This window comes from Nuphar pumila, chromosome 2 (genome assembly GCF_984573655.1).
Source record: "Nuphar pumila chromosome 2, dmNupPumi1.hap1.1, whole genome shotgun sequence".
Lineage (NCBI taxonomy): Eukaryota > Viridiplantae > Streptophyta > Magnoliopsida > Nymphaeales > Nymphaeaceae > Nuphar > Nuphar pumila.
In genome coordinates this window covers 145,378,210-145,405,384 of record NC_143250.1, presented here as the reverse complement: position 1 = coordinate 145,405,384, position 27,175 = coordinate 145,378,210, and the positions used below count along the sequence as shown (strand labels likewise).

Sequence of the window (27,175 nt, the reverse complement as noted above, 5' to 3'; positions counted from 1 at the left end):
CTGCCTTGGGATTAGGAGTTTTGAACCCTAACGTTTGTTTCATGCCCTTTCTTATGAAAGCGGCCCTCGAAAGATTCTAAAGGAAAGGGGGGGGGGGGGGGGGGTGCGGGCACACCCGTTGACCCCAGGGAGCCACCAGCTTCAGCTTATGCAAGGGAAATTACACCTGCGGGAGTCTAACCCTGACTGCCCGTCTAACAGCCGAGGCCTGTTCCAACTACTCTACCCCCTTGGGTCTGTGGAGTTGAAACAAAGTTTTCTAACCACATAATAAATGCAAAAAATATTTTTTTTCTATCAAAACCTTCGCCCATGGGGAATCACTTTCCTGCTTTGACATACCTTATATGGGAAAGTGGCTTCTGGTGCGCGGGGGTGTAAACAAATGCTCTTGTATTTCACCCATGGAAACGAGGGTGAAACAAACAGTCTTTCACACAGAATGCTAGAAAAATAGGCCGCTCCCCACTCTTGGTAAAATGAATGGCCACTCACCGACGGGGCTCCGCTTGTCTGGTGGGAGCAGCTAGTGCACGTCACCTTTTGTTGAGAAGTTGCAAGTTCAAATCTCAATGGTATCCTTGTATAACTAGTAGGGGTCTGCCTGACCTCAGCTTGCCTATCAAGAAAAAATGAATGCCCACTCACATGGTTGGACTCCATGTTTTCAGTGTGTGTTTCATACATACCCAGATAGGAAAATACTTTCTCATGTGGAGGCCTTTCAGTTCTTTTGGAGCCTCCGGTTGGTAAAACCATTGAGTATACCCAACTTCGATCTTGTGGCAAGGATGCTCCCTGTGAGTTTCTAACCCGTGACAACCTGTCAACTTGGTGACATTCACAAGTTACCTCAACCAGTGAGCGGAGCCCTTGCGGGCACAGGGGGGGCTTTTGTGTGAGTGCTGTCTCACTTCACTGAAACCAGAACGCCCCAAGGCAGCGTTTGCGTGGCAGAACAAATGTCATGCGGGCAGAGCCGAGTGACATTTGTCCTGGACTTGCCAGCGCTTTGTAAAGAACCTGCACAGAACGTGTTCTATTCTGTGATGAACACCGTGCGCCTGCATATCAAATGCTGGACAAACCGGTCGGTCCCCACACGGGTGTGTCCTGTGTATCAAACGCTCCCTAAGACACATCTTAGGCACCGTTAGTTTTAGAAGGTGTGTTAAGGTAAACAGACTGCATTTTCCTATGGAAAGCATGCTTTTGGAGGGAAACCAGTGGCCCATCTTGGGCATATTTGGATTCGTGGGAAAAAAGTGGATCCGGGAAACCCAATTGTATCAGAATTTTCCTTGCTTCTCAGGGAATTCGATTGCAATTCCGCTCATTTCTCTGAATCCAACCAGAGCATTTGATTCCAGACACCCATCAGACCAAACGTGCCACTATAGAGGCCGCCATCTTCCCCACTTCTTCAACGACTCATCTGCTCTAACGATTCAAGTCCGAAGTTTCCCACACCCATTTGGAAGATTTTGCTACAGATCAGAGGCTTCTCGATCGATGGAATAGTTTGAAGGGGCACCTATGTCACCAAGCGAAGAACCATCGTTCGAAATCGATCGGAGAGTCCACAGCGTCTCCGACTCCCGCCGAATCGGCACCGTGAAGTACGCGGGATCCGTCGATGGCTATTCGGGAACTTGGGTAGGCGTCGATTGGGACAATGGGGACGGCAAGCACGATGGTAGCGTCAATGGGGTTCGCTACTTTCGTGCCAGAGGCGAGAAATCGGGATCCCTTGTTCGCCCTCACACCATAAGCAAAGGGGTGTCCTTTCTAGAGGCCCTTGCTTGCCGGTACACGGCTGAAACTACAAAGGAAGAAGAGGGTACGTCAAATTTCTCGATTTTGACTCGTTTTCTCTTTTTATGATGCTGTTTATAAGGATTTTTTTTTTGTGAAGAAAATTAGTTCCTTTCGTATTGGTTCTCATCTGTTCCTGGTTTGGCACTACAAAAGCAGTAGATGGTTTGTCAAAATCTGCAATTCGAACTTCGTTTTGCCTTCTTGGTGGTGTTGTCATGGTTTTGATTTCCTTTTTTGTGATTATGACTGATTTTTATGAGAAAATTAGTTGCTTTTGTGTTGGTTCTTTTCTGTTACTTGTTTGGCACTGCAAAAGCAGAAGATGGTGCGTCGAATTTGCCATTTGAACTCATTTTTTCTTCCTGGTGCTGTTTCTAAGGATTTTTAAGTGGTTTTGATTTATTCCTTTTGAGTAATTTGGTTTTTAGCATGTTGGTTATTTTCTGTAGGCCATTTTTTATTATGTGGCTTGGTTTGTTGTCTTTGGAATTACTAGATATTCTTATCATAATCCGGTTGTTATCACATGTGGCATCCTCTAACTACTGGTTTATTTTCTTTAAAGATGAGATGTATGTCTATTCATTAAGAAAGAATAGAGTGGCAATTCAACTTTTGGGCAAGGATAAAGCTCAGGAGAAGTTCAGTCGACTTGAAGAATTGCAACATGCTTCACTCGCTTATTTAGGAGTTAGCTCATCTGGGCCACCTCATGTGATTCGTACTGTGATACCAAGTGAGTCTTGCTTTATGACTAAATTATAGTATGAAGGAAAAGACCCGGATGAACATGATTCTTCTAACATAACTCATTATTTGTATTCTTACATGGTGTGATTCGTGCTTCCACTACTAATACTGCAGAACTTATTCTTGCAGAATTAGATACTTTTTTTTTGCCCTTGTATATCTTTTTGATGGATTCCTTGAGACTTTTTGAGAAGTATTTTTCTTCTCCATTGATAGTGGATTTAGAGGCAGAAAAAAATCAATGGCTGCTGGACCTCTTATAGGCTTAAGTGAAGAACAAAAGGCATACGATGGTTGAAATAGATTCAGTATTGAAATTCGTATAAATGTACTTTGGAAGCGTGAGAACACCACCATCATTTGCACGAGTGGCGGATATGTCAACCTTGAGTTATAGCTCCAGTCTCCATCCAGGAGATTGCAAAAATGGGCTCAAATGGGTGAGCTTCATCATGATTAATGACCATATGACCGATAGGAATGGTTAATTAATGTTGAAAATGTAAAGAATACCATATTAATTAATAAAAGATACGGAAAATGACCGTACTGTACGATACAATTGATGTGTTTCCCGAAATATCCCACAATTTACCAAATCTGCCAAATGGACAATTCTGCAGGTTTTTAATTTTTTTTGGGATGCTTTTACCTCTCGTAGCTGCGAATTTTTAATTTTCATAGGTCACAACGCTAAAAGTTGATGGACTTGTGAAACTCATCAACAAAATCACAATTGATTTTGAGACATTCAAATTTTTTTTGCGAAACTTGTATCGCAAGTCATGTTGCAAATTTTTTTTTCCTTGCAAAATTCCCGAGGAGTATGCATGTAGTATTGTGAAATTACTAAAAACTTGTGAAAGTCTTATATTGCGAAATTCTCAATGAGTATTGCACAGATATTGCAAAATTCCTTTTTCTTGCGAAATTCCTGTCTATATAAATGATGCTTTGTTTCTCAAACCCTCATTTTCATGCAAATGCCCTATTTTCGCAACTCTAAGGGTTCTTTTGGTCTCCAATCCTTTCGACGACATTCTGACTTTGCGAAAATCCCTTACCGGCAATGGTTCATCGACAGTTAGGGGTGTCAACGGGTTGGGTTTGGTTTGGACCCAAGTGAAACCAGACTTGGACCAAATTTTTTGGTATAGTTTCGGGTCCGGACCCGAGTCTAATCAGGTCCATTGTAAGAAAAAACATACTCGGACCCAATAAGAACTACATGAACCAAACTCGGACCATACCATGTAAAACAATATTTTTTCTCATATTTACATTGGAAAATTGCGGGTCTTAATCGAAACTCGGGTTGGGTCCAGTATAAAATTTCACAAACTATACCCGGATCCATGTATTACTCAGACCTTTGGGTTCGGACTCGGGTCTTCTTATTTATAGCCATACCCTGACCCTATAGGGTTTGGTTCGTTGACACCCCTATCGACAACGGTTCACCGACGGTGGAAAACCATGAAAACATGGGTGACACCTAATCGACAATGAGTTTTTCCTGTAAAAGCATGGGCGACACTTTATCGACGGTGAGTTTTTCTGGTAAAAGCATCGACGGTAAGAAGATCGACGCCACTTCATCGACAATGAGTTTTTTCGATAAAAGCATCGACGGTGAAAAGATCAACGACACTTTATCAATAGTGAGTTTTTTTGGTAAAAACATCGATGGTGAGATCTTATGGTATGGGTGAAATAGGAAACCAAAAGTCCATGAGTTGTTCGTTAGTGCAAAAGTTGATCACCTGAAAATATGTTCTCTTCATAGAGAATGTGAAGGATGATGATGTAGAATCGATGGGGGCCTCTGCTCTAATGAACTGTGAAAGCCCCTAAGATGTATTAGACGATGATGATGTAGACTCAATGTATCTCACAGTCATCGTTTGACGTATCTCACAATCAGGGTTCGTTTGACACATGGTATGGGTGAGATTAGAAAAATCAGGATAACGCAAAGTGTATAGTCAACGACGATATTTTATGTTTTCTCCCCATCAAAGGTGCGGTGAAATGCAACATTCTTGAAGCCGAAGAGATGGAGGTACCTCTGCACATACTCTGTTTTCTTCCCATCAAAGAGGCAGTGAAAAACAACATTGTTGTGAAAGAATGAAATGAATGCAATGTATGAGTGACTTCATTTTGTGAAAGAATGAGAAATTCACACTTATACATGTGAGTTTCCTTTAAAGATTTGTTGGACGATAATGATATAGAGTTGATGTATCTCACAATCAGCATTTGATCACATGGTATGGGTGAGACAAAAATCAAGAGAATAGTACAAAGTGTAGAATCAATGGATGGTATACCATGTTTTATCCCCATCAAAGATGTGATGAAATCCAACATTCTTCAGGCCGAAGAAATAGGGGTACCTCTGCACAAACTATGTTTTCTCCCCATGTAATGTATGAGCGACTTTATTTTGTAATTGTGATTCATGGCTAGAATATTTGTCTAAAGCATTGAGTTGACTATCATTGCCCCTTCTACTGTATTAAAGGATAGGATGGTTGTCTCTATCTATATTAGGAACATCACTGGGAGTATTTAATTGAGGTTCTTCATTTACATTATCAATACTTAAAGAATCTTCCTTATCTTTAGAAAGTAATTCAAACAAGTAGTAATTACTAGCTTTCTTAGGCGCATTTGATCAAAGAAACTTCTTTTTTTCAAAAAAATCGTATTTTTTAGAGATATATAGTTTATCATTAAAGATATGTACGACGGAGTAGTAACCAATGTCCGCACTTGTGGAGGGGTGACAAACAATTTTCCTATAACGGTTGGGTTACATCAAGGATCTGCATTAAGCCCTTTCCTATTTGCTATAGTGATGGATGAGCTTACGAGATCAATTCAAGAAAATGTGCCGTGGTGTATGTTGTTTGCTGATGATATTGTTTTGATTGATGAGACTAGAGCTGGGGTTAATGCTAAGTTAGAATTATAGAGACAGACATTGGAAGACAGAGGTTTTAAGTTGAGTAAGAGTAAGACATAATATATGGAATGTCGATTTAGTAAGCAACTAAGTAGTGATGGGAGTGTAGTGAAGCTTGGTGAGCGGGAAATACCGGTGGATGATTGTTTCAAATATTTGGGATCTATCATTCAAAAGAATGGAGAAATTGATGGAGATGTAAATCATAGGATAAAGGTTGGGTGGATGAAATGGAAAAGTGCAACTGGAGTGTTGTGCGATCGTAGAATGCCATTGCGATTGAAGGAAAAGTTTTATAGGACGACAATTAGGCCCGCTTTACTATATGGTACGGAATGTTGGGCTGCCAAGAGACATCATATTCAAAAAATGAGTGTAGCTGAGATGTGTATGCTTAGATGGATGTGTGGAAATACAATAAAAGATAAGATTCGAAACGGAGAGATACGTAAGAAGGTAGGCGTTGCATCAATTGAAAATAAGATGAGAGAGAATCGTTTACGGTGGTTTGGACATATTCGGCGAAGGCCTAATGATGCTCCAATTAGAAGGATGGAGAAATGGGACAATAATTAGTTAAAAGAGGTCGGGGTAGGCCTAAGAAGACTTGGATGGAGATGATAAGAAAGGATATGAATGCTTTGAACCTCACCGAGGGCATGACATTGGATAGAAATGATTGAATGAGAAGGATTCATGTGGAAGACCCGAAATGATTTTCTTTTTTGGTTCATATCGCCGACCCCATTGTTTTTGGGATGAGGGCGTAGTTGTTGTTGTTGTTGTATAGTTTATCATTATGAAAATCATAACATCTAAATCCTTTTTGGGTTTCTATGTATCCTAGAAAAACACAAAGAATTGCACGAGGAGACAATTTGTCATTTTTTATTGGTAAGAACAAGGCATTTGCATCCAAAAGTTCTTAGTCTAGAAAAATCATGGGAGGTTTTATAAAGTTTTCCAAGAAGGGTAATGTTTTAAAGCTTCACTGAAGGAATACAATTTAGGAGATAAACAATGGTAAGGGCAGCTTCAGCCCAAAATTCCTTTGGGATATTTTTTGAAATGAAAAGGGTTGTAATAGTTTCTATAATATAGCCTATGTTTTCTTTCAACCAAGCCATTTTGTTGAGGAGTTAAAGTACAAGATCTTTGGTGAACAATTTCATTTAGTTCCAAATATTTTTTGAAATCATTTGACATAAACTCTCCCCCTGAATTAGAGCAAAAAATAGTGTTATATTATACTCAAATAGATTTTTGACCAAGTTATAAAAGGATTTAAAAAATTTAAATACTTCATGTTTGTGCCTAAGAAAGTAAATCAGTGCAATAAAAAAAAGTTTTTTCTTAAAAGGGAATGACCTTGACTTTACCGTGAATACAATCAATGCAATCAAAATTTTCATTACAAAATTTTCTCAAATGAGGTATATTACCTAGCTTTTGATGCCATGATATCCAAATCATGTACATTATAACAAAAAATATTTTTGGGAATTATCAATCGATCCATGGAGTAGAGATCTCTTTCTCTATGGTCTTCCCTAATATGCATCTCGGATTGAATATCCTGCACCAAATATTGGTCCGATGAAAAGAAGATTCTACAACCATGATCGACAATTTGAAAAATGGAAAGAAGATTGAAATTGGATTTTGGGACAATCTAATTTTTTGTATAAAAAAAATTGAAGAATTTTTAAAGTCACCAAACCCTTTTATATCAAGGAGCCATCAACACTGAAAACATTAGATTTACTTGAATTATTTCTACATTCGGAAAGTAAATGATCATGGGGAGTCATATGGAAAGAACCATCAGAGTCCAAAAGCCAAGTCCAAGAAGCATCTGCAAGAGAAGAAGAGGATATTATGACTCCCATGATGGAAGAATATGAACTTTTGAGAAGTGGTTGTAGGGCTTCCACTAATTGGAGAACGACATGGTTCCAACATATTTGAAATCTCCATTTGTTCCATTCTTATCCTCATACGATGTATCTACGTTTATCACTCTTTGTTCATCATTTCTTTTAAATTCATGACAATAAGGCTTAATGTGCCTCATTTTTTTACAATTGTAGCGTATGATCTTCTGTTTTGGGATGAAGGCGTAGTTGTTGTTGTAGCGTATGATCTTCCTTCATCATTACGTTGCCTCTCAAAGTTGGGTCTTGTGAAGTGAGAAGGCTTGTAAGTGTTAGTGTTGACACTGTGTCTTTGGATCACTAATACATTATCTTGGATTCTTTGGACTTGGTCATGATCTTCAACGTAGTCTCTTTCATACATACTTCGGCCAAAACTTCATGGCTCATCTTTCTCACGATAAGTAATGGTGACCCTCACATGTTCGAATTCAGGTCTTAGGCCTAGCATAAATTGAAAAAAAATGCTCTTATAAGATTTGTTTCTTTCTTAGACGAGCATCATTGAGTGTGTCTCAAATAAGCTCTAATTTAGCCATTTTGTCCCATAGTCTTTTTAAAGATCCACAGTACTCACACAGACTTTTGACACCTTGTGTGCATTGATAGATCTTGTTATGTATTTTCCATTTGTGAGTGGCATCTCTTTGAGTCTAAGTTTGCTTGATAAAAGTCCAAGCCTCATCTGCTCTTTTAAATTCCAAGATGTTCTCACATGGCTCCTCACTGATGCTTCTAATGAAGAGAGAACACTTAAGCATGACCTACTTTTCATACTTTATAGCTATTTTTGTAATCAAAGAGAGTTTTATTTCTCTTATTTCCTTTGAGGGTCTCTTATTTGGATATTTCATCTTCTCCCACTACAACTTTGGTAAGAATAGGTTGAGGTTTCAGAGTACAACCATCAACCAAATGCTACAATTTTTTTCCTACTAATATTCTTTTCACCGTGGTGGCCCACATGTTATAGTTGGTATCAAATTTTATGGGAACAATTACAACTTTCTTGTCGGCCATGGGGTAAAAGAGAATAGAAGCGAAAAAGAGAGAAAATAAGAGGGAGAAGCGAAAGACATGAAGATTGTTGATGGCACACACTTCCTGAAGCACTGAATCGACGTTCCTACAATCTTTACTGTCCACCATGCTATCTTCAAATACAAAGAACAATCAAGGAGCACTAAGGCTCTGAAACCATGTTATGAGCAAAAAATACAAATAGATGCCTCTTATGGGCTTACAAGAAGAACACAATGACTACTTAAGGGTCAATACAAAACTCATACACATACGCCACTTATAAGCCTGAATCACAAGTAAAAATAATGAATATTATTGAGAGATTGGGTGTTTGAGAAAGCAATACCTATCTAAGGGAAAGCACACCTATATATACATAAAGGAGAGCCAATATAGCTGTTCTGAGCGTCCCAACAGCTATAAATGTAGTTGTTGGGATCACCCAACAACTATATTTGGGCAATGACAATATTGCCTATTGCAAAAACAGGAATTTACAAAACTGAAAAAAAATAAAGGAAACAAAAAATATACAAAGACACTAGTGCCCCTAATGGGTGGGCACAACCTATAGAGTGAAAAGACTGAAATACCCCTATTGGGTATTACTTATTACAATGATATATATATATATATATATATATATATATATATATATATATATATATATATATATATATATATATATATATATATATATATATATATATATATATATATATATATATAATACAACTTAACATGCTGCACATAAATGCTTATAAGTTAAGAGTGTATGTGTGTTGTTCTAGAAAACCCAATCTAGCTCGGGAAATCAACTTGTGGAAGGATATATAGAATCAAGGTTTGGTGCCATGTGAAACTGAGAACTGTTTTATGTACTTGAGGGGAACATGGATTTCATCGATTTTTTACAATTGATCCCTTTGTGGACACTACAACTATCCTAGTGACAAAGCGATCATTGTTAATAAACAACGCTTGAAGTTGTATAGAAATGTTGCTCAACTGCAAACTATCTACTGCAAGTATCACATGCAGTGAATTGTAACTCTTATGAAACCTATAAATCATTAGTTTTTTTCAGCTTAATCATTTTTTCTCCTTTTTACTTTTAATACATTTGCTCATAAACTTTTCATATAATAGCTGATGAATTTTTTTATGTTTTTTTCTTGTTAATGCAGATCTTAAGGAGCTTGATCTGACCGGAAACTTACTTTCACATTGGAAAGTATGTGTTTTAACATTTACCTTATATTTATGTAGGCCTGCTGCTGTTCAACGTTATTTTAGGAACTTATATGCTTTTAAAACAAAAAATGATAATTTTCTTGCAAAAGTTCCTGAGGATGAACGCATAACTGCATATCATGGACTAATTGCGACCGTAAATTAGCATACAGTCTTGATGTTGCTCTTTCAGGTACATATTTGTACAACTTCATATGATGCATAATATTTCCACATTAGTAAATTCCAACTAATGCTGTCAGCTTGTTTCAGTCACTTCTCTATTCTTCTCTAAGATTTCAATATTTTATTTCAATTCCATGTTCCATGAAAATATCGAAATATAAAGTAATATTGAATTCTAGTTGAAAAGACATCATTCATGACTGGGTCAGGATCCAGACCCAATTCATCTTGTTTATTAACACATGCTCATTAATGGCATGTTGTAATATTTGTATAACATGTAATGGGTATTTTCGTACCCTAATCACTGTACAAAAGCCTACTTAATGAGAAGCAAAAACGCAGACCCTTAATTGGGTTTTCTCTGCAGCCCTCAGAGCCTCTCTCTCCTCGTTCGTTGCTTTCTTTCATGGTATCAGAGCGACAGGTTCCAGGTTCTCTCTTCAACGTCTTCCTCCAAGGTAATTCTTTCATTAACAAATCCAGGTTCTCTCCTCCCTTGTTGCTTTCCTACTCCTCTCATTCTGCAGAATATTTTTTTTAGTTAACGTATTCTGTTTTTCTGTTTTTTTTCCTATTTCTAAGGTCTGCATCTCGTCAATCCCTTTTCACTTTTAATCGTCACCCACTTTCCTTTAATCGTCATCAGAGTCTGCACCTTCTCTATTTTGCATTTACTTTTCCCCCTCACGCTGTTTGACGTGATTCCATATGGTCACACAAGAGCAAATTCTTGTGTGACTTCATAAATTGTTCCTCATCTTCTTCAGAAAAGTAAGGACAGATTCTGATCTGAATACAATATCAGATTTCTTTTCTTTACATTTTAGAATATCGTTTCATCCAAAAATCAGATTCAGCCCTTTGCATCTTTCAAAAGGAAAAACATGTTATATTCAAATAATGTGTTTATATTTTGCTTCTCATTAACTAATCTCTATTCAGATCAGTTTACTGCATAACTTCGTTTTTTGTCTCGGGTCTGCTGTATAAAAAAAAAAGGCAGCCGAGTTCTGAGTTTTCTGAAATTACGTATTGGTTCTGACCTTTGTTTCTGACTATTTTTTGTTCTACTCCAATATTATTTTCCTTCCACCTTCAATTACCTATGGATTCTTTTTCTTCTTCTCAATCTGTACTTTCTTCCAACTTTCTTAGCCAACTTATGTCAGAAAAACTAAACAACCCCAATTTTCTTAACTGGAAAAGACAAATCATCCCATTCATAAGAAGTCAAGATCTTTCTGGGCATCTAGATGACTCTGTTTTTGTTCCTCCAGAGTTCATATCACAAGATGGCAAGACTGGGGAGGGTGACACTTCCATTACTTTTGTCAGAAATCCAGAATATATATCCTGGACGAAGCGAGATCAGGCTTTGGTTGCCTACATCACTTCCACCCTGTCACAGGAGGTGCTTGTGGCAATCCCCGATGACTGCACAGCTATGCAGTTATGGCATCGTCTCGTTCAGACGTACTCTCAAGTTTCTTAGGCAAGAGTTTTATTTTTAAAGAAAGAATTTCAAATGCTGAGAAAGGACTCCATGACTGTCACGGAGTACTTAAACAAAATGAAAACCATCACAGATCAATTGGCTATAGTGGGATGCGCAGTTAACGACAAAGATATGGTGCAACAAACCTTGAGCGGGCTGGGACCCGATTATCATATATGGTTACTTCCTTGCTGTGTTTGCCAGACTTACCTACATTTGAAGATCTTCGTGCTAAGCTCTTACAATATGAGATGACTTTGAAAGGATTCTCTGAAGGTAATCACAACCCCGTTGGAGCCCACAACGTTCTTGTCACAGGAGTCGCCTATGGTCGAGGACGTGGCAGGTATGAATCTAGAGAAAGAGTTAGTCAAGAGAGGAATGGACAAGGAGTTCGTGGAATATTACCTACTCTTAGTATGCCTCCTAATCTGCAAAGGCAAAGGACACATAAAGGCAAATTGTTGGATTGCCACAATACCTACCTGCTTTCTCTGCAACAAAAGGGGACACATAAAGGCAAATTGCTAGTTTAACCCGCAAAATAGAGGAAAGCAATTGGAGACAAGAAATTGAACAAATACATTGAAAAATAGTGGAGAAGTCAAAGAACTGTTATTGTCTGCTTTGGCTGAATTAAATATCAAACAGAATGATCAAGACACTTGGTATGTTGATTCTGGTGCAGCCACTCATGTCACTGGTGATGCTTGTAAGCTCCTAAATCTTGTTCCTTATGTTGGTAGAAATAGTATAGTCACTGGAGATGGGTCTCACCACCATATTTCGCACATTGGAAATTCTGTAATTCCTATGTCCAACTCTTTTCTTGCTCTTTCAAATGTCATCCATGCTCCTAATATCAAGAAAAATATTGTTTCTGTCTCTAAGCTTGTTGATGACATTAATGCTTCAGTCGAGTTTACTCATTTCTCTGTTTGTGTTAAGGACCTTCACACGAGGGAAACGTTCGTTGAAGGAAAACGACAAGGGAATATGTATGTGTTCCAAGAGAATCCTTCATCTGGTATTCAGTCTGTTGATTCCACCTTAAAGCTCATGTCGTCATCCTCAGTTCCTCCTGACAGTGTTTTTAATCTTTCTGAATGTATTGAGCCGAATCTTTGGCATGGTCATCTGGGTCATTGTAGTAGTTATTTTATTGATAAACTTGTTTCAAGTAGTCTTATTCCCAAGTCAAGTCTAAGTTTAAGTGTCGACAATAAAAAATGCTCTAGTTGTCTTCAGTGTAAAAGTCATGTTCTTCCTTTTCATTCCATTAATAAAAGAGCTTCAAGACCATTCGAGATTATATGTTCAGATATTTGGGGCCCGGCTCCAGTTTCTTCCATGTCTGGCACTAAATATTATCTCATCTTTGTTGATAGCTATTCTAGATACACATGGATTTTCTTTATGAAAAATAAATCTGAAACCTTTAAGTTATTTTAGAACTTTCATTCCTTTGTTCAGAATCAATTCTCTGAGAATATCATTTGTTTCCAATGTGATGGAGGAGGTGAATTCTCTTCAAATGACTTTATTAGTTTCCTCCAAACAAATGGGATAAGTAAGCAGGTGTCTTGCCCTCATACACCTCAACAAAATGGGATTGCTGAACGAAAGCATCGTCATATTGTCGAGAGTGCAATGAGCATGATAGTAATCTTTCAGTTACCTTCTGGACAAAAGCCTTCCATACATCAGTCTATGTCATAAATCGATTGCCCATGAACATCTTGGAAAACAAATCACCCTATTTCTCTTTGCATGGTGTGCATCCAAATTATCATGATTTGCATGTATTCGGGTGTTTATGTTATGTTCATGTTGACAGTTCAATGCGGCATAAGTTTCAGGATAAGGCCTTAAAGTGCAGATTCGTTGGGTATGCTGATGATTACAAAGGCTACAGATGTTATAATCCCGTAAGCAAGCGCATCAGAATATCCATAAATGTTGTGTTTGACGAATCAAATTTTGGTCATAATGCTATCACTCCTCCTGAAATTGAAGTTTATCATCCTTGGTTAAACTCAGATCACTTTTTTAGTATTGATGATGTTTGTTCCTCTGAATGTCATCAAAGAGATGAGGGAAACGTATCTACTGCTGAGCAAAGACCTCAGGAAAGTGTGATTTCTGAGTCACTATCGGCTTCAGAAAGATATAAAGGCATTGTTTACTCTTGACGTGAGAAGGAGATACCCCTCAACTCTAATCAGGAGCAGAATCCTCCTGTTTCCATTCAATCACCTGTTCACAGAAGGTCTACCCGATCTCGACATCCTATTGATAGGTGGGTTAGTTATGAGAATTTTACAATGGATTTCCAACTCTTCTTAGCCTCTTTGGGCAAGGAGGATCAACCCAAAACATTTTATCAAGCAATAAATTCTAAGAGATGGATTGAAACTATGAACGAAGAAATGGAGGCCCTTCATGAATGTAGGACTTGGGATATTGTTCCCAGACCATACGATCGAAATGTGGTTGGATCAAAGTGGGTGTATAAGATAAAGTATAAGCCGGATGTGACTATCGAACAATACAAGGTTAGGCTGGTTGCTAAAGGCTTCACACAGGAGCAAGAACAAGATTATGATGAGACTTTTAGTCCGGTCGTGAAAATGGGCACTATCCGCATCATACTATCATTGGCTGTTGAACACCAATGGACTCTCAGTCAACTGGATGTGAAAAATGCGTTTCTACATGGAACTCTAAAGGATGAAGTATACATGGAGCAACCCACTGGGTATGCAGAAGGAAACTCTAAAGAATACGTGTGCAAGTTAAAGAGAACTATATATGGTCTGAAGCAAGCATCTCGATCTTGGTTTGACAGTTTTTCGCTTAAAGTAGAAAAATATGGCTTTATTCGGTCTCTTCTCGACCATTCTCTTTTCATATTCAAATGCAAAGATGTAGTTACCCTGTTATTGATATATGTTAATGACATTATCATTACAGGTAACTCTAATGAACATATTGAACAGAATCATAGATTCAAGATAAAGGATCTTGGTAAACTGTGATACTTTCTTAGAGTAGAAGTTGACAGGACTGCTGAAGGCATAACACTCACTCAACATAAGTATACCGTTGATGTTCTTAGCAAGGCAGGTATGACTGATTGCAAGCCTCTAAGCACACCCAGTGTACTTCATCAGAAACTCAGTTCCCAAGATAGAGATCTGTATGATGACCCTACAGGATATCGCAGGATAGTAGAAATGCTTCAGTATCTTACCTTCACTCGGCCTGACATTGTCTATTCTATCAATCAGGTATCTCAGTTCATGCATGAACCGCATATTGTGCATATGGAAGCTGTTAAACGCATTCTTCGATATTTAAAGGGAACTATTGAAGATGGTCTTCAATACAGAAAGAGTATGCATGGCCATCACATGCATGAGCTTCTTACTTACACAAATGCAGATTGGGCAGGAGATCCAGATGAGCGTAGATCAGTTTCAGGATACTGTATTTTTATTGGCCTAAATCTTGTCTCCTGGAGCAGTAAGAAGCAAAAAGCCATAGCGAGGTCGAGCACAGAAGCAAAATATAGATCAATGGCAGTAGCTACAACTGAAGTAACATGGATCAGACATCTATTGACAGAAGTAGGAGACCCGATTTTCAAAAGCTTTCTCTTGTGTGACAATCAAAGTGCTATCAATATGTCATTCAATCCCTTTTATCACAGTCGTGCCAAACATATTGAAATTGATCAACATTTTGTAAGACAGAAGGTCGAAGAAAAGGAAATTGAACCAGAATACGTTCGGACTGCTGACCAAGTTGCTGACTTGTTTACAAAAGGACTTATCAAGGATAAATTTTGGATGTTAAAAGGCAAGTTGTTCATGGTTCAAAACCATGTACACCTTGAGGGAGGGTGAAAAGACGTCATTCACGACTAGGTCTGGATCTCAGGATCCAGACCCAATTCATCTTGTTTATTAACACATGCTCATTAATGGCATGTTGTAATATTTGTATAACATGTAATGGGTATTTTCGTACCCTAATCACTGTACAGAAGCCTACTTAATGAGAAGCAAAACACGCAGACCCTTAATTGGGTTTTCTCTTCAGCCCTCAGAGCCTCTCTCTCCTCGTTCGTTGCTTTCTTTCACTAGTTTGGTATTGGAGTCGTTATTATGAGATTTCGTATATGTGTGGTTCAGCTTCACAGGAAACAAGAAGAGAGAGAGAGGGAGATGCACAATGGCTGGGGCGGCGCACAATAGCTCGACCTCCAAGCCCTAAGCTTTATAAAAAAGAAGCAGATATACAATGAGTCTATTGTTACAGAAGTATTATAAGAATGCCATTAATGAAACAATATTGTGCATGTGTTTCATTTAACGTGTGTATGGATCTGGATCCAGATCCAGATCCATACGTATACTATATTTTAACACCCTCCCTCAAGTTGTACGTGATTTTGGATCATGTACAACTTGCTCTTCAATAGCCAAAATTGACGTCCTATTAACCCCTTGGTAAACAAGTCTGCCACTTGATTTTCTGTTCGAACATGACGTAGTTCTATCTCCTTCATCTCGACTTTCTGCCGTATAAAATGTTGATCAATCTCAATGTGCTTCGTTTTGCTATGCTGGATAGGATTACATGCAATGTTTATTGTGCTTTGATTGTCACATAGAAGAAAAGATCGAATAATTGTCTCCACAAGATCACTCAATAAGTGTCTAATCCATGTAGCTTCTGCCGTACCTGCAGCCATCGACCTATATTCAGCCTCTGTACTCGATCGTGCCACTGCCTTTTGTTTTCTGCTGCTCCAGGACACTAAATTGTGTCCAATATATACACAATATCCAGAGACAGATCGTCTCTCATTTGGATCCCCTGCCCAATCTGTGTCTATATAAGTGATGAGTTCATGTCTTCTATGCAGATTATCGTTCTTGCGATAAACAAGTTCGTCTCCTATAGTTCCTTTTAAATAGCGTAGAATGCGCTTCATAGCTTCCATATGACCCTCCGTTGGAGCATGCATAAACTGGGATACCTGATTGACAACATAAACTATATCAGGTCTGGTAAAGGTCAAGTACTGTAACATCCCCACGAGGCTTCTATACGTTGTAGGGTTGACACAAAGATGGTCGTCTTCAGGGCTCAGCCTTTGATGTAATACACTAGGAGTGCTGACTGGTTTGCAATTCATCATCCCGGCTCTTTCCAGAAGGTCAAGAGTGTATTTTTGTTGCATGAGTGTCAATGTGTCTTGTTATCTGTCAACTTCCACACCAAGAAAGTACCTCAACTCCCCTAAATCTTTCATCTTGAAAGTTTTCATTAAAAACTGTTTCATGTCTTGCACATGATTATTTGAACTCCCAGTGATCACAATGTCATCAACATATATAAGAAGTATAACAATGTCTGCCTTTTGGTAAATAAAGAGCGAGTGATCCAGAGAGCATATTCTAAAACCATAACTTTGAATTTGCATAGAGAAACTTTCAAACCAAGAACGGGACGCCTGTTTCAACCCATACAGAGATTTCCTTAGTTTGCACACCCAGGCAGTAGGATCCTTCTCGGCATAACCAGGAGGTTGCTCCATATACACTTCTTCCTTTAAAGTTCCATGCAAGAATGCATTTTTGACATCCATCTGGCTAAGGCTCCATCCTCGATCGACTGCTAGGGATATGATGACACGAATTGTACCCATTTTGACTACCAGACTAAAAGTTTCATCGTAGTCTTCACCATATTATTGTGTGAATCCCTGAGCAACAAGTCGCGCCTTATATCTGTCAATACTTCCTTCGGGCTTATACTTTGTTTTATAAACCCATTTTGAGCCAACTACATTCTTTCCTTCTGGCCGAGGTACTATTTTCCAAATCTGGCATTCATGAAATGCTTCCATTTCTTCATTCATAGCTTCAGTCCAATGACGGGATTGAAGAGCTTGATTAAAACAAGTAGGTTCATCCTGTTTTGTGAGTTGAGACATAAACAACTGGAAATCAAGGGAAAAGGTCTCATAACTCACCCATCGTTGAATAGGATGCCTAATGCGTGGCGATGCTTTCCATATTCCTTGGCTCTGTATTTATGTCCCGTCTAGTGTATATTTGTCCAGAGAAGCGTTCTACTGGAGATAATTCAACATGCATTTGTGAGTCATTTAACTCCCTACTCAAGCTGAAGGAAGGACAATTTGCCTGACATGTTTCTCCTGTATTAGCAAAAAGATCTGCGCTCATCCATGAATCATATACCTCTACTTCTCGAGATGACAACTCTTCAGAGTCATTGACCTGAAAATTTCGTTCATCAAAAACAACATTTCTGGAGGTCCTAATACGTTTTGTAGTAGGGTCATAGCATCGATAGCCTTTGTATTCATCCGCATACCCAACAAATTTGCACTTGACGGCCTTGTCCTGAAACTTATTTCGCAGAGATGAAACAATATGTACATAACATACACAACCAAAAACACGCAGCTCATCATAAGAGGGATGTTGCCCAAATAAAATATAATAGGGAGATTTTCGATCCAGAAGTGCTATAGGAAGACGATTTATGACATGAATAGATGTGTGAAAAACTTCTTTCCAGAGACTAACGGGCACATTGCTATCATGTAACATGCTCATCGCACTCTCGACAATATGCCTGTGTTTCCTCTCTGTAACCCCATTTTGTTGAGGAGTATGAGGGCAAGAAACCTGTCGACTTATTCCTTTATCCCGAAGAAAGGCAATAAACTCGTTCAATGAATACTCTCCTCCACCATCACATTGTAAATGCACAATATCACAAGAAAACTTTGTTTTGACCATCGAATGGAATTCCCGAAATATTTGGAAAACTTCATGCTTATGTTTCAAGAAATATATTCAAGTATAACGGGAATAAGAATCAATAAAGATAACATAGTAACGACTGCCAGAAAGAGAAGGAATAGGTGCGGGTCCCCAAACATCGAAACAAATAATCTCAAATGGCTTTGAAACCCTTTTATTAATAATATGAAACGGAAGAACATGGCTTTTGCAGAGTTCACATGAAGAACATTTATTATTATTATAAAAAAATGAACATAAACTAGACTCTGGAAGAAACCATCAGATACAAGATTTTCAACGAAACCCCGACTACAATGTCCCAAATGACTATGCCAAATATCTGACTTATTACAATGAGATGAATTAAAAACTTCCAATTAAGGGAAAAACCAAGACTCTAAAGGCGAAGACTCTGAAGAATGCTTGGACGACTTCAACTGGAGGACTGAGACTGAAGGCAAAGACACTGAAGGAATCTCCTTGAAGACGTACATGTTTCATTGTCGCTTCCCCTTAGCGAACGTCTCCTTCGTTCGTAGATCCTTAACATAAACAGAAGAGGGAGTAAATTCGACGGAAGAATTCATATCGTCAACAAGTTTAGCTGCAGAAACAATGTTTTTTTTAATATTAGGAGCAAGGACATTGGACAAGTGAAGTGAAGACTTTGACATAGGGATATGTGCACTGCCAGTATGACTAATGGAGTGATAAGTTCCATCTCCCGTAACTATACTACCTTTTTCAAAGTAAGGCAATAAGTGAGATAACTTACCCACATTACCCGTAACATGTGTGGCAACACCGGAATCAACATATCACTCGCCTTGTTCATTTTGCTTTATCGTCATCTGTGACAATGCTGATAACAAAAGTTGTTGCACATCTGCAGATGACGCTTTCGTGTCCACGGTAGTAGCTGATTTATTTTCAATTTTGTTTACTTTTCCTCTATTCTGTAGATTAAACCAACAATCAACTTCCACATGTCCTCTTTTGTTACATAAGAAACAAGTGGGCACTCTCCTCTGATTCCTTGTATTAAAAACCCCTGAAATATTAGGTGTAGGCAAGATACCACGTCCTCCCTGCCCAAAATGTTCGCGACCTCTGCCTCCTTGATGCCCTCCATTCCCTTGTCCAAAACCTACAGAAGTGTCCATGGCCAAAACTGAATGAGAACGAGCTGATTCATTTCCTTCTACCCTTTGTTTCATAATCATCTCATGCTGGAGAAGTTTCGCTTGAAGGTCGTCAAAGGTGGGCAAGTGAGGAAGGCATGATAAAGTTGTGGTAAACATGTCAAAATCAGGGCTTAATCCATTGAGAAGTTGTTGAACTTTATCTTTATCTGCAATAACACTTCCAATAACCGCCAATTGGTCAGTAATACTCTTCAAGCGGCTTATGTATTCCATGACTGTCATGGAGCCTTTCTTCAAACTTTGAAATTCATTTTTTAAGTACATAACTCGGGCTTCTGATATCTGAGAGTATGTCTGAGACAGCTTGCTCCACAGATCCGCCGCAGTGCAATCATCTGAAAGAGTAACTAACACTTCTTGAGAGAGTGTTGACCTATGTCACACGGACTCGGCTAGGGAGGCGCCGCACCCGAGTCGACACGCCCCAACACGGGTGCGGACACGGGTGCGGCTTCGGACTCGGCCTGGACAGGTCAACGCCGAGTCGGACTTGGTCAACGAGTCGAGGCCGAGTCCGTCCACTTTTGGACTCGGTCAACTTTGACCGAGTCCAAAATTGTCCATTTTTATAGCAAAAAACAAAAAAAAATGATCTTTTTATATAGTTTTTAAAATATATATAGCATGAAAAAAGCTAATTATCATTTAATTCTCTCTCTCATAAGCCCCATAAAAAATTATTCTTAAATATTATCATCTAATTCTCTCTCTCAATCTTAAAAGCTAATAAATTCTCATCCACGAGTACCAACACTTTTCATCCACCGAGTTCTATCTCTTATAAAGGCTAATAAATTCTCATCCACGAGTACCAACATTTTTCATCCACCGAGATCATTTAATTCTCTCTCTTTTTCAAATCTAGCTTTGAAAAATTAAAAGCTTTTAATGCTTTTAATTAATGTTATAATTTTAGCAAAAGATGTTTAATGCATTTACCAGAACATGCTTTTAGTTAATGCTTTTAATTAATACCTTGATGATGTTTTATTCCCATGGTAGCTAAGACTCAGCCGAGTCAATGATAAACTCAGCCAAGTTTGGTTCTAACCCAGTTATACTACTATTTTAACTCAGTTAATTCAGGATCTGAGACAACTCGGAAGAGTCACGAGCCGAGTGTCCAAAATTTATATAGATATATGCACACACAGGATATATTATTATATATATATATATATATATATATATATATTTTTTTAAAAAAAATATTTATATATATAGCCGAGTCCCCGTGTCCAAAATTTTTAAAATTGTGCCGCACCCGTGTCGCACCCGCACCCATGTGACATAGGTGTTGACGTAATATAAGCAACCAAAGACTGATCCCGCTTCCTCCAAGCTGTATACTCTGGATTCTTAATAGAAATGATAATTGTGTCACCCTTCTCATCCTTGGTTTCCTGCAAAATAAGTCGTGGTGGTATAGGAACTAAACCATCCAGATGTTCATCGAGATCCTGACTCCGTATAAAAGGAAGGATTTGCCTCTTCCAGGTCAAAAAATTAGAATGAGTAAGTTTTTCTGTAATGAGCTGACTCAAGAAATTTGCAGAGGGACCGGATGACGAGGAGTAATCCACATCAATGGGACAATGAATAAGCAAACAAGACGAATGAAAAGAAACAAACAGATTTGAGATCACTTAATCAATCAGTAGAACTTCAACAAGGCATGTATCTGTGCTACCAATATCTTGAAAGGAAATTCATTTTTTTTTGCAGATTCAGAATCGAGATTGTAAACTGTTATAATCTGCCTAGGCATTGCACAGAGAACACTAAAACAACAATAAAGGAAGGAAAAAAATTGCTAGAATAAAAAGAGATTGTTTGCAATCAAAGAGGAGACTGCAATCAAAGTTGAATCAAACAGACTGCAATCAGAGAGGAGAACACTTAGAAATGATGGCTGCAGTCGTTGATGTCGAGGAAAGAGAGACAAACGTTAATGATGAAGCAGTTTTAATGATGAAGAAGATAAACAGATGATGAACGAGAATCAAGAAAAAAAAAAACAAGTAGCAGAAGTTTAGGAACCTGTTTAGTTCTGGGACCGAGACGGAGATGATAAAAGAACTAGCAGAAAAAGAACGAGTTGCAGAGAAGGGGAGGAGAGGAGAATAAAAGGGGGGAAAGATGAAGCAAAACCTGTTTCTTCAGATCTCGCTGAACACGCCTCTGATAGGATTTCGCAACCACTGCTCTGATACCATATGAGATTTCGTATGTGTGTGGTTCAGCTTCACAGGAAACAAGAAGAGAGAGAGAGAGGGAGATGCACAATGGCTGGGGCGGCACACAATAGCTCAACCTCCAAGCCCTAAGCTTTATAAAAAAGAAGCAGATATACAATGAGTCTATTGTTACAGAAGTATTACAAGAATGCCATTAATGAAACAGTATTGTGCATGTGTTTCATTTAACGTGCGTATGGATCTGGATCCAGATCCATACGCATACTATATTTTAACAGTTATATACATTGCCAACCTCAAAAGATTTAATAACTTTTATATCTGATTGTTCTTTCTTGTATCCCCCACATCCTATGTCACAGGGACTCGCCCAACTGGGTGCCGCACCCGCGTCGACGCGATGCGGGTGCGCATGCAGCACCCGGTGCGGTCAACCCAACCTTGGGTACGTTGACCGCACCCAGGGTCATTTATGTCCAACTTTTGGACTTTATATATATATATATATATATATATATATATATATATATATATATATATAATTTTTTATATTTTTGCCGCACCCCTGCACCCGGGTTTTTTGAAAGTGCCACACCCGCACCCGGGTTTTTTGAAAGTTCCGCACCCGCACCCATGTGACATAGCCCACATCTAATGAGGCAAGCAAGGCATCACCTTTACTTCCCAAGTCATGCTTGATCACTTGAAGTATTTCTAGTGAAGTAGAGCTTCTCATTTGGCTTGCTGGAGAACACACAAACGTGCATATGCATAAATATACACACATACTATGTGCATAAATTGGTATAAGTATGATGAACCTTTCCTGGCCATATTTTGGAATAGAATCAACCAAATCTGTAGATGTCAAAGTCAAACTATGTTGTAACTTATTTCATCCATATTGGATGGCGTCTTTTTCTTTTTTGTCCTCTTGTGATAGCTATGTTGGGGAACAGCCCCTAATGAGACTTCAGACCCAAGAACTCTTGGTTACATTAGTATCACTCTTTGATGTGCTGCTATCTGTTCAAGCCATATCAGATGATAACTTCCAACAGCGTGTATTTCAACTGCCATAGCACGTCTTCATGCTAGGATACTTGGCATGCATCGTCCATGCCATCATCATAACTTGGCCTTTATAGTTCTGCAAAAATTTGATTGATTTGAGTTTGATGGTAGGATGTGAATTCTATCTGCGAAGAACTGCCAGCTCTTGAAGTCCTTGATTTGACTAACAACCGCATGTCACATGATGTATCTGGGATGCATTCTCTCAAAAACATTCATATTTTGGTCCTCAATAACTGTGGTGTGACATGGAAGCAGGTATTACTGTGAGTTTGTAGGAACTTGATGTAGCTTGTCATTGAGATGTAGGGTTCTTGCTCGTGACTACTTATGTTTGGATTCCAATAGGTTGATGTCCTGAAGAATTATCTTCCAGCTATCGAAGAGCTCCACGTGATGTCAAATAGATTGATGAGAATCGAGGTAAGAGCCAATGTTTACAATAGCAACCATGTCTTATAGACACTATTGTTGGATAGCAACAATGGTGTCACATAGTAGCAAACAGATTGATGAGACTGACATGAAGGGGGAAGTAAAAGGTGTTTTCAGGTGCTTTCACGGTTCTGGAATGTCGTTCTGTCCACACTTTTCACTTTGACAAGCTTTCAGGGTTTTAATTTTTCTAAAATTTGTATTTTTTAATTGGAACAAAAAAGGATAGAAGGCTTGCACACTTTATATAGTTGGATCTATCCATGACAAGGATTAACATAAAATAAATGAGGAAATCTTCCAATCCATTCATTGTGGTGTCCTTGCATGGATAGTGCATGCTTTGTGCATAAGGAGAAAATGCCTTCAATTTTATAAATCATATTGGGTATTTGCATATAGGCATTAATTTTTACCTCACCTCAAACAATAGTACCTTTGTAGCTGCTTTTATGAGGAGGTTGTGATTTTAAAACAGAACTGTAGAAATATTTCTTTCATACAGATATTGCCCTGTTCACCATCATTCTCCTATGTGGAAGGATTTGATCTCTTGCGGGTTTTAAATTTGGAGGATAACTTGATAGATACGTGGGATGAAGTTCTGAAGCTTTCTCAGTTAAGAAGGTAAAGTATGAAATATCATTCCCACATCAGAAATTGTTGTTTTTAAGCTATTATTTGGCTGTGTCTGGACTCTGGACTCATTTTAGTTTTTAAAATATTCTTTTGTCCAGCTTGGAGCAACTTCATTTAAGCAAGAACAACTTGAAAAGCATATCTTATCCAGATTTTCATCCAAATCATGATTCCATATATGGTTGTGACTTGCAAGAGAATCGCTTCAAGCATTTCAAGAACTTGCGTTGTCTGCTTCTAGGTATCTTTTCAGCTTTTTGTTTTTTTCTTTTATTATGAGATGACTATGCTGTTTATAAGTGGTAATTTTTGTTATTTTTGTTTGGCTATGTGGTTATTTTTGTTTTTTTCTTCTTTTGTTTCTTATCGTACCACTGCTCAGGTGGTAATAAGATTGAAGATTTGGCATCTGTGGATTCACTAAACAATTTTCCAAGCTTGACGGTGAGGTTCCTGGATTTATAGTTCAAATACTTTAAACCTATTAAGAGACTCTTGCACCAAATTTCTTTTGTCAGTGACAATTTTCATAGAGGATTTGCAATAATAAATGTATATGTATAGCTGTATTTCCTACAATAATCTGCTTGCTGAATGTATTTGAAGGATGTTAGACTCTCTGAGAATCCAATTGCTGATCCTGGAAAAGGTGGTGTGCAACGATTTGTTCTGATCGCACGATTAGCAAAAGTCACCATGCTAAATGGGAGTGAGGTAGTAAAAAAAAATGTTCTGTTTAGTGGTCAGTTTTTAAGTTACAAAATTTTGTTGAAAAAGTTACATCATACTTGGTAGGTGAACCAGAATGAACGGAAGGATGCTGAGATAAGGTGAGATTACACCTTGCTGCTTGTATATATCATATAAATATGAAAATAAAGGGAAACAAAAAGGATAGTAGTTTTCCTAATATTATTTTTTGTTATCCTTTTATGTGTTTCACAATCTCGTGTTCATTATTTTACACAAGCAACCAAATAATGTGCCAAAAATTTCCAAGATTTTGGAAATGTTAACCTTACAACAAACAGGATATCTTACAAAGTTACAAACAGCTTTTCATGGAAAATTTGTTGCAGTTGTTGCTTGAAGAGAAATAAACTTAATACACTCTCTATATAGATAAATGGAATTTATGAATGTTTGTGACTTCAACTTATCCATCATTACCTATTTTTCTTTTCTGAGTTGGCACTCAACTTACAGGTATATTCATCTAGTAATGGCTAACATGCAACTGGACAAACAAGAGATAAGGAAAATGCATCCAAGGTAAGCTGCCATATAGTGTGCTTTTAGGCATTAACTGCAGTTTATCTGACCAACATATGTTAGTAGATCTAACTGCACTCTCCAGTTCAAATTTTCAGATAATACAAGCATAAAGATTACCAAAGTTAGGACACAAAGGTCTCTTGTTTTATAGTGATGATAAGCCTTGAATGAATGCTCATTCATGTTAACACCTTGACCAATTTGGTCAGGTGCATTCAGAGAGAGCTAGGTTGCTCATGTCCCTACCACACAATGCTTGCACTTAACCAACCTGCATATTCCAGGCTTTAAACGTGCCTAAAGCATTGAGTGATTCTCGTGCAGGTTTTTTGAGCTAAAAAGGTTTCATGGTATTGAGGATGAGAAGCGATCTTCTGGGACACTGGGACCTCAGAAAATGGCTTCTGGTTTAATGTGTAAGAATTGAATGTTAAATTGATGGTTGAAGAAGCCATTTGCAAGGGGATTTTGTACGATGACTCATGTATGCCACATGTTGCATGCAGCAATTACTCTGAAATGTGTTGGAGCATCCATGGGGGAAAAGCCGCCTCTTACAAAGAAACTTCCTGCTACAACCACCGTATTCACAATGCCTCCTTATAATTGTTTTTGCTTTTCTCATCTTCTGCACATGCAGAAAGTTTTGTAATCATTGAAAGATGTGATACAGGTTGGAAAGCTGAAGGTTCTGTGTGTCAGTTTCTTTAAGATGAAGTCTGTAAAGCCAAAATTGTTTCTTCCGGAAGAGGTACCATAAACTTGAAATGGGGATTTTTTATCCAAGTATTCTCTAGAAATTCAAAATATGGTAAGAGGAAGACCATTACACGGCAGTCATGTATATAGGTCGACCTTATCCAGCATTAGTAGTCTGTAAAGCCAAAATTATTTCTTCAAGAAGAGGTATGAACATACAATAGTTTCATCATAAACTTGCAATGGGGATTTTTTATCCAAGTATTCTCTAGAAATTCAAAATATGGTAAGAGGAAGGCCAGTACACGGCAGGCGTGTATATAGGTCGACCATATCCAGCATTAGTCTTGGAGGACAAAGTTGGAGTCCGGTCTTTGGCTGCCATTTTATAGAATCCTCACCTTCCAACGATCTTTTATTCTGTTGGGGTATATGCAATTATCATGTGCCAACTTTTTTAATTATCGTGAGATACTTTTCTTTCTCCCCTTTGTTCTCTAAAACATGACATGTTAAGATACGTTACAAGCATTTTACTTTAAGTTATCCAATTTGCACCATAATTGATCATCATGAACTAGGCAAAGTATACTCTCAAGCGTATGCTTGCTTTATTTTTTATTTGGGAAATATTAATCTGTGCAGGGCCGGACCATGCCTTTGCTGCTTGACAACGATATGGATTCTCTGTCTGACCTTAGAATTGGAAGCACTGGAGGTACCATTTTGGTGGACGAAGAAGGCTAACCATTTTGAAAGCACTTCATAAGTTGCACTCATCGTTACACGAACAGAAACCAATGATTGATAAAAAACATCCAGGAATAACACATTTTGCAACAGCAGATATTTTCTTATTGGTGAGAGAGAGAGAGAGAGAGAGAGAGATGCATTCTGTTTTGCTGCTCCTGAAGTTATTTGACTCAAGATTTGCTCTTTTTGCACACATTTATTGTTATATCTGTTATTAGACTTGTATTTAAATTTGAGGAACTAGTGCCATTTAATCTTGTTTCATTCTGCCATGAGTTCATCTGTGCTGTATGCTGCAACATGATATAGTTTCAAAATAGTCCAATGCGATCCTGTTTTTCCCATTTCTCGGATCTCAGAAAGGCTACATGGAATCGTTCCATCTAAGGAAGAAATTCTGGGACCCATCATATAGGTAGGCTAATTGCCCTGATGAACAATCTTTTTTTAGGGACCCTGATGAACAATTTCTAAAGATCAAGATATTACAGAATCAGAAGTGGACTTTAAATGCTGGTCAAACACTTACTAGCAGTAACAGTGATCTCGTTAAACAAAGTTGAGGTGATAACCAGCATCTTCAGACTTCAATCTTACAACCAGGCCTACAAAACTGGCATACCAAAACTGCTTGCT

General features: G+C 38.2%; 1 protein-coding gene across 4 annotated transcripts; it reads left to right on the top strand.

The window, feature by feature from the left end:
- Window positions 1-1,273: 1,273 nt before the first annotated feature.
- LOC149847483 (tubulin-folding cofactor E-like) lies at window positions 1,274-26,788 on the top strand. Of its 4 annotated transcripts, XM_089997049.1 has the most exons (15): window positions 1,274-1,840; window positions 2,384-2,554; window positions 9,684-9,730; window positions 22,850-22,996; window positions 23,087-23,161; window positions 23,679-23,800; window positions 23,911-24,053; window positions 24,195-24,256; window positions 24,419-24,526; window positions 24,608-24,642; window positions 25,019-25,084; window positions 25,412-25,503; window positions 25,594-25,670; window positions 25,761-25,838; window positions 26,432-26,788. In XM_089997049.1, the coding sequence occupies exons 1-15, from the start codon at window positions 1,537-1,539 to the stop codon at window positions 26,531-26,533; spliced, it is 1,629 nt and encodes a 542-aa protein (XP_089853175.1). In that variant the 5' UTR covers window positions 1,274-1,536; the 3' UTR covers window positions 26,534-26,788. The 4 variants fall into 4 exon arrangements, with proteins under 4 accessions (XP_089853175.1, XP_089853176.1, XP_089853177.1 ...); XM_089997050.1 differs by lacking the exon at window positions 2,384-2,554 and having other exon boundaries at window positions 1,408-1,840; XM_089997051.1 differs by lacking the exons at window positions 22,850-22,996; window positions 23,087-23,161 and having other exon boundaries at window positions 1,408-1,840.
- The last annotated feature ends 387 nt before the right edge of the window (window positions 26,789-27,175 follow it).